The sequence below is a fragment of the Alexandromys fortis genome, unplaced genomic scaffold (genome assembly GCF_014885135.2).
Source record: "Alexandromys fortis isolate MF-2015 unplaced genomic scaffold, M_Fortis_MF-2015_v1.1 scaffold_130, whole genome shotgun sequence".
Classification (NCBI taxonomy): domain Eukaryota; kingdom Metazoa; phylum Chordata; class Mammalia; order Rodentia; family Cricetidae; genus Alexandromys; species Alexandromys fortis.
In genome coordinates this window covers 4927415-4935792 of record NW_026068016.1, presented here as the reverse complement: position 1 = coordinate 4935792, position 8378 = coordinate 4927415, and the positions used below count along the sequence as shown (strand labels likewise).

Here is an 8378-nt window from a genome sequence, read left to right as displayed (position 1 = left end):
AGATAGATAGATGATAGATAGATAGATAGATAGATAGATAGATAGATAGATAGATAAAAGTAATCATTCCGAAAAAACAAAAAAAAAAAGAAATATGGATAGACACTACTTGCAGAGTGAAGTTGAATATTTATTCAGGGGGTTATGAAGGGGGGAGGGAGAAAGGGGAAGGAGAGAGAGAGGAGAAGAGGAGAGAGAGACAGAGGGGGGAAGTGAAGAAGTGGGGAGAGAGGCAGAAGCGAAGCTGCCTCTCTGAGAAGAAGATGGAAAAGAGAGAGAGCTCAGTCCAGAAGCTGAAGATCAGCCTGTCTCAGCGGATGGGGGAGGGAGTGGGCATGGCTTGTCTCTTAAAGGGACCAGGGACCAAAAGCATAACAATAACAAGGAAACATTCTCCATAAGACAACTGAGGGACTGTGGAGACTACACTGTCAGAGACATAGTGTGAAATCCCCATGTGCCAAGACATGAAAAAAATGAAGTCTCAAACACAAACAAGTAATATGAGACTGTAAAATTATCAAGCAGGCAGGACAGGAGGGGGGGGGTAGACTCTTGAAATCCTTAGATTTGACAAATTAGAAGGAACAAATTCAGAATGAAAAGAGAGATCACTTCCAAAGAAACAACAGACCAAGAACAGACGTCACAGCAGAATTCTGGACATGTAAGCCAGAAGACAGAACACCTTTGCCAAGTGCCTAGAGAAGTGCATAGCTGAGAATTATGTTCCCATGCTTTTAAGAATAAAGGTAAAGTAATAAAACAGACTTTATAAAATGAACTGCTTGTCAGGAGCCAGCCTTGACAAAAATACCTTTCTCCAGAGTAGAGGCATGGGGATTTAGAAATACAGTAAAGAATTCAAAGAAGTGAATGAAAATAATAGAACACAGAAACATATAGGATAGTATCAGGAGGGAATTTTTCAGTGAGTACTGAAAATTCACCTGTGTTCAACTGGTTAATATACCCCTGACCCCAAAAGGTAGGAGTAAAACAAAAGACTGCATTAACATCCAGATTGAAAGTCTCCTGCTACATTCATAGCTCACGCCCTAGTCTCACACCCTAGACCAAACACTCTCTAGGCAAACCACTCCACAGGTGGAATCCCAAGTTATTTCCAGAAAGGAAACTGGATCTTAGTTGGATCCTTAGACTTTTGTTTTAGGTAGGAACCAAATACTTCCCCATTTCAGGAGCACAAGGTCTGGCCACTAGCCACAGCTGTGGACAATAGCCTTGAGAGAGCTGAATTGATTTACAACTAGGTGGGACCTTTATTTGAGGTAGAAGTACAATAACCTTGAATGAACTAGAAACAAGTCCCAAACTCTCTGACCTTTGCCTCTTTGGGCCTCCACAACTCCTGACAGAGGAAAAACTATAATCCTGGCAGGAAGGACTGAGATTCAGTATGAAGTAGGAAGTAAGTAAATTAATGAACATGTATAGAAAATATTACCATTTATGCTTTATAACATAGGAGGAGAGAAAAGAGCCAAACAGTAGACAGCAATAGCAAAAATCAGAAAAGTATCACCAGAATGAAAGTGTTCTAAAACTTTTTAAAAATATTTATTTTTATTTGTTTATGTAAGTATGTATAATTATAAAGGTTTGTTTTTAGCATATGTATGTGTGTGTATGCATATCTATATATGAGCATAGGTGACTTGACTCAAAAGGCTGGATCCCTCTGGATCTGAAGGTAAATGTGGTTGGGAACTAAAAGGCATGGTGTTAGGGACTGAACTTAAGCATCTTCCCTAGTACTGTGGTCTTTTAACCTCACCACCATCACTTCAGCTCTCATGCAAGAATAGTAACTACATTCTAATTCTTAGTGCAATGGTGAGTTTTCTGGGGAATTTTTCTGGGGAGTTTTCATTAGGAATCTTGGTAACACTTATATCGGTATGTGTACATGTATGCTATTCATGTTGAAATTTTATATTAAGCTTCATAATATACATATACACAAATATTTGATATATCCCATGTACAATAAAAATATAAATGTGGATATAATTAAGTTCTTACAAATATTAGGAGATTCATCAAATTCTCAATGAGCTAGTGCCTTGAGCTGCTGGATTTTGTGGTAGTTGGGAATGTCTGAGGTTCCTCAACATCTTCTTAGAGAGCCATCTGCTAGAGAACTGTTTCACATCCTTAGAACAAATTTAAGTTTTCCTTGTCTGAATTTTAAGTTTTAAGCTCAGTTTCATGCTCAACTTAAGAGCGATCTGGATGCAAAATCAGCACCACTCCTAGGGCTTTACTTATTTATATGTATGGGAACCTTTTTAGAGAATTGCTTTTACTTAAACCTTATTCAATTTATTAAGATTATTTGTGTGTGCGTGTGCATACATGTGATGCATGTGAGTGTGCACATGCCATGGTGTGTGTGTGTTGGGGCAGTCAGAGAACAACTCATGGGAGCCGGTGCTCTCTTTCCATAATAGGTTTTGGGGATTGAACATCAGGTTTGTGTGGCAATGGCTTTTACCCACTGAGCCATCTTCACTGTTCTGATAATTTTAGATTTTAGAAAATCTATTGGCATGGGCTTCCCAGATACTACAAATCATGTCTTCACTTGAAAGCTGTCCCCATTCAGAGGGACCTGACAGAGACTAACACAGCTCAGCTCAGGAAGTTCCCTTCTTCATCTGCTTTCATGTGCATTTTACCTTAGATCCTGTTTGCAGCCTAAAGCGAGGAAGGAAAGTCGCTGAAAAGAGATCTCTGCCTCATGAACTAATGAGCAAATAGGCCAAAGGTGAGGATTCATGTGAAAAATACTGCTCTAAGAAGGGAGCAGGCGCGGAGCTGTCCAGAGTAACACAGATAAGACATGCTCCTGCCCTGGTGCCTGTCCTCGTGCTGGGACGACACGCGTGCAAGCGGTCTTCCCTCCTGTGATGTGTGAATGACAGCCTGGAGATACTTGCTGTATCTATATTAGAGATCCTGGGTCAGCCTTTACTGAGCAAAATTAAAGCTTGGTTTTGGTGACCAGAGACTGAAGATGTATTTGTAATTAATAATAAAAACAAGCTTTAACCTAGATGGGCAATTCTTCTGGGTTTAAACAGCCTCATTTTAAGCTCTGCTCTGATATTATTTGAGCACTCAAAGTGGTTATTAAGGGAGTAGCCTCTAAGTAAAAAGCCTGTAAATTTCTTTCCTGTTCAGCTAACAATGTGGATTTGTGGGATAATACTGGCAAGGCTTTTGAGTTCCTCAGAGGCTTAATCCCCTCAGAAGAACAAAGGACTGGTGTAGGCTATAAAGCTGCTGCTAAGACATTCTACCATAGAGAGTCCAGACAAATGAAACTGGCTAAGAGAGGGTACTGTCTAGACATGTTTTCCCTCTCTTCTGGCCATGTGTAACAAGACTTTGCTTTTTTTTAAATTTGAACATATCACATAATGTCACCACGCATTATTCAGCCATCTGGCATTGTTATCTGACACCACCGCCTAATGTTTTAGTGTTCTTTTTCTTCCTCCCTCCCTCCCTTCCTCTCTCCCTCCCTTTCTTTCTTACTTAAGAAAAAAGAATTTCATGTAGCCCACGGGAACTTCTAATTCTCTGAGTAGGATGACCTTGAACTTCTGAAATTCCTGCCTTTATCTCCCAAGTGCTGTGTTACAAGCACACGCTGCCACATATAAAATTAACTCAACAATGATAGTGATATCTTCTCACGGGTGATGGATATCCTTGATGAATATCCCATTCCATATATTACTTTAGCACTGGGCTGAGAATATTGGTGCAATGACTTCTAGATTTGTGGGTTTCTCTCACACAGGGAGACTATAATCTAAGTACATCTGCCTCTCATGTGGCATTGCTAAATTCTATTCAGTGATGGAGAAGTGTTACTGGTGTTCAACCTCGACTTGGGTTCAGGTCCTGAGGTGGGGAAAGGGTGTTGGTGCAAGGAAACTTCTGACCACAAAGTGGAGTACACTCAAGTGGCCCTGAATAACTCAGGCCATCTTTATTTAGACCTAGAGTTTTTCTTAACGGGGTTACATGAACAGATTTGTTATCAGCTTCTATGTTTGACTTTAAGAAATACATCACAATTTAAGGAACATATGATGTTTATGAAAGTCCCTATTGTCCCCTTTTATGTGTCCCCAAATGCACCTTCCAAACCTCTGCATAGCCTTATTCTAGACATAGAGGTCAGCATTTTTGCAGGCTTAAGTAAATATCGAGCCAGACACATCCTGCTCTCACAGCGCTTATGTCAGCTGGCAGGGACCTGCAGTTGCAGAGTTGAAAAGTAGTAGACATGGGAACAATGCTTTATAGACAACAAGATTTAAACCCAAACAAGTCTTTCATGACTAAAGATACGCTTTCGTACAGCTCTTTTCTCTACAAGAGGATCCCATGTCTCAGTCTCTCTGTAAAAGGCAGACTTTGAACAAAGCACTCTCTTCCCATCTCTCTATACCAAACTTCTTCCACCAATATAAGCTCTGTGTACGATAGTGATGAAGCTATCCACCCCACATTTTGCATTGTGTTTTTTTTCCCTCTTGGAGCATACCGGATCTTACCACCAATTCTATGCTTGGTGTCCCGGGAACTTACTCTCAACAGTTGGCACGACTTGTATTGCTGAGGCGTTTCCCTACTCTGTGTCTGCTGCCTTACTCTCCTTCCCAGAACTGTGAGACGTGGTTAATGTTCCATGGGTTGGTTTCTCATACATGCCTAATTATGTCCATTGAGTCAGAAAAGGTCCTAGGATTGGGAGTTGTAGTCAGTCATTCCATACAAGAGCTTTGAGAAGCATTATCCCCTGTTGAATCTTAAGGGAAAATATTTGAGCACCAACAGAATTTCCAAGAAAAAAATTATAGCTATTGCATGTGTGACTAACAAAGTAAAATGAAAAACTGCCCAATGAATCACCAAATAAGGAAAGAAAAAAAAAAAGAACCTGCAAGCTGCATGAATTTTCCAAATTCCTACACTGTTTCATGTCTCTGCCAAGTGAGAGTCTCTTTCCACAGATGCCTTGCCCCAAGGAAACCCACTGGACATGTAGTCATATGCTGATCTGAGACCAGGCTGCACAACTCCCAACAAAGTATATCAAAATAAAAAAATTTCTTCATTAATATTATGTGACAAAGATGGAAATAATTTATTTTATGTTCTTTGATATGTCAGTGTAATATCTAACAGATAAACATTTTATGACCTCCAGAAAACACAAAAATGTTTCCTAGCCTTGGAAATAAATATTAGTTTATAAAAATTCATCGTCCCTGTCTTAATTTGCCTTCTATTACTGATCAAAGGCAACTTGAAGAGACTGAGTCCATTTCATGTTTTACCATGAAGGAAATCAAAGCAGGACTTTAAGGCAGAAACCTGGAGACAGGACCCCAAATAGAAGAATGCTACCTACTGGCTTGCTCCTGATAGCTTTCCCAGTCTGATGTTTATACAACTCAAGATCACTTGACCAAGTACAACTCACACTGTGCTGGTCTCTTCCACACCAGTCATGAATCAAAAAATTGTCCTCAAGTCTCCCTACAGGTTGATCTTATCAAAGCATTATTTCAGATGCGGTTCCTTCTTTCCTGATGATTCTAGCTTGTGTCACATGACAAAAAGCTAAAACTACAATTCCTAAGCTTTAATTCCTAATGAATATGGTGATTATCTTATGTAACAGTGGTGCTGAAAGTTTAAAACTCAGAGTATGTAAAAGGCACATAATCTCATAGAGCTCAGACTGCCCAGTGCTGACTTTAACAATTGGTTTTAAGGGCAAACATGATTATTTTGTAATGGTACGACATCAAAAGACTAATGTGTTTGAATACATGTTCATGCATATCTTCAAGTTTTCCTCTGATTCCTGTCTGTCCAGAACTAGAAGATGAGGAGGACGAGGAGGATGAAGAAGATGAAGATGAAGAGGAGGATGAGGAAGAAGATGAGGAAGATAAAGAAGCAGACTCCTTGTATAAGGACTTCGACAGTGATACCGAGCTGCCAGGGTTTACTCTCCCTGGAATCACATCCCAGGAACCAGATGTAGAGGCAGGAAGCATGGCCCTACTGGAGGTAGCAACCTATCAGGTGCCAGAAACCATGGAGTGGGAACAGCAGAATCAAGGTCTGGGTAAGAGTCCTTTAACTAACCCTTTTCTAAGGTGTCATTTTCTTTCACTGGCATCTGTCAGAGAGAAAATTAATCTGCTTATGGTTATGAATGCTTTTATAGGAAAATTTTTTAGGTATTTCCTTCAAAATTTTGTATCTGTACATTTATATAACTGACTCCAGTTCTCCACTGCCCATCACCACTCTCATTACTGGATGTTTGGGAAGGATCTCCACATTTTAATTCCCCACAGGAAACCTTCCAAATAGGAGTAGAGATACATAACCAGGGCCCTAAACATGTATCTAACATGGGCTGAAGTCAGGAAGTAAATGGATTTTGGCACACTCTGTCCTGTCAGAATTTGTTACCTAGAAGTTTCTGCTCTCGCACTAGTACAGGTTGAGCCGTTTCTGAAGTCTGGGGGGTTTCTTTTCATTTTAGAGGCAGTCTCACTCAGCAGCCGTAGCCTGGTTGCATGCCTTTCTCTGTGAGTGGGCCAGGTTGCTATGATAGACTGAGGTTATGGGCTGGGTCCCATCTCTACATCTTCTTTCCTGCTCTAGGGAAGCTTCTAAGCCACTCCTTTCCCTCTAATTGTAGGAAGATGCTCTTGAGCCCTGAGTAAGAGACTCACTCTCTTAATGTGTGGTGAATGGCATTTTCACCAAAGAAACCCTCTGAGTCTTAACAGTGGGAGCAAATATTGAATATAAGAATCACTAAGCGATGTTTGGAGGTTTTTCTTTCCAAACTTGACTATTGGTTTGGGATATTGCTCTTGACATAGTTCTGGGCTTATCACATAGTAGGTTAGCATGAAAATTGTAGGGAATAGTTAGATGGGAATTGCTATGTAATATGCACATAGTTAGGAGAGGCCATGATGCAGAATGGCTCTCCAGAATATTGGCAGAGTTTGTAAATTTGCATATAGTGCTTACTGAATTACTTTCTGAACAAACACATCAGGTATTTAGCAATAATTACTTAAGATACATACTATAAGGACCAGGTGTAGTGGCACTTAGATTTATTTATTTATTAAAGATTTCTGTCTCTTCCCCACCGCCGCCTCCCCTTTCCCTTTCCCTCCCCCAATCAAGTCCCCCTCCCTCGTCAGCCCAAAGAGCAATTAGGGTTCTCTGCCCTGTGGGAAGTCCAAGAACCACCCACCTCCATCCAGATCTAGTAAGGTGAGCATCCAAACTGCCTAGGCTCCCACAAAACCAATAGGTGCAGTAGGATCAAAAACCCCAGTGCCATTGTTCTTGAGGTCTCAGCAGTCCTCATTGTCCGCTATGTTCAGCGAGACCAGTTTTAACCCAGGCTTTTTCAGATCCTAGCCAGCTGGCCTTGGTGAGTTCACGATAGAACATCCCCATTGTCTCAGTGTGTGGGTGCACCTCTCGCGGTCCTGAGTTCCTTGCTCGTGCTCTCTCTCCTGGTGCTCCTGATTTGGACCTTGAGATTTTAGTCCGGTGCTCCAATGTGGGTCTCTGTCTCTGTCTCTGTCTCCTTTCATCGCCTGATGAAGGTTAATATTCAGGAGGATGCCTAAATGTTCTTTTTGGGGGGTTCTCCTTCTTATTTAGCTTCTCTAAGAACCCGAATTATAGGCTCAATATCCTTTATTTATGGCTAGAAACCAAATAAGAGTGAGTACATCCCATGTTCCTCTTTTTGGGTCTGGCTTACCTCACTCAGGATAGTGTTTTCTATTGCCTGCAAACTTCAAGAAGTCCTTGTTTTTTACTGCTGAGTAGTACTCTAATATGTATATATTCCATACTTTCTTCATCCATTCTTCAATTGAAGGACATCTAGGTTGTTTCCAGGTTCTGGCTATTACAAACAATGCTGCTATGAACATAGGAGAGCATATACCTTTGTTGTATGATAAGGCCTCTCTTGGGTATATTTTTAATAGTGGTATTGCTGGGTCCATGGGTAGGTTGATTCCGAATTTCCTGAGAAACCTCCACACTGCTTTCCAGAGTGGTTGCACAAGTTTGTGTTGAAATATGAGCGGCAGGGCTGCGTACCCGGCACCCGGCCGCCCACATGGCTAGTTTATGCCCGAAATAATTACACGGAAACTGTATTCTATTAAACACTTCCTGGCCCGGCTAGTTCCAGCTTCTTATTGGCTAGCTCTTACATATTGTTCTAACCCATTTCTAATATTTTGTGTAGCCCACGAGCTGGCTTACCA

The 8378-nt window shown here is 41.0% G+C and overlaps 1 protein-coding gene across 1 annotated transcript in view; it reads left to right on the top strand.

Annotated features, from left to right (window-relative positions):
- Nucleotides 1-8378, top strand: part of Armh4 (armadillo like helical domain containing 4) — a 106146-nt gene that overhangs the window by 33114 nt on the left and 64654 nt on the right. Inside the window, exon 5 of the mRNA XM_050162345.1 lies at nt 5927-6181. Coding sequence (XP_050018302.1) covers nt 5927-6181 — 255 coding nt within the window. The remainder of the gene's footprint in view (nt 1-5926; nt 6182-8378) is intronic.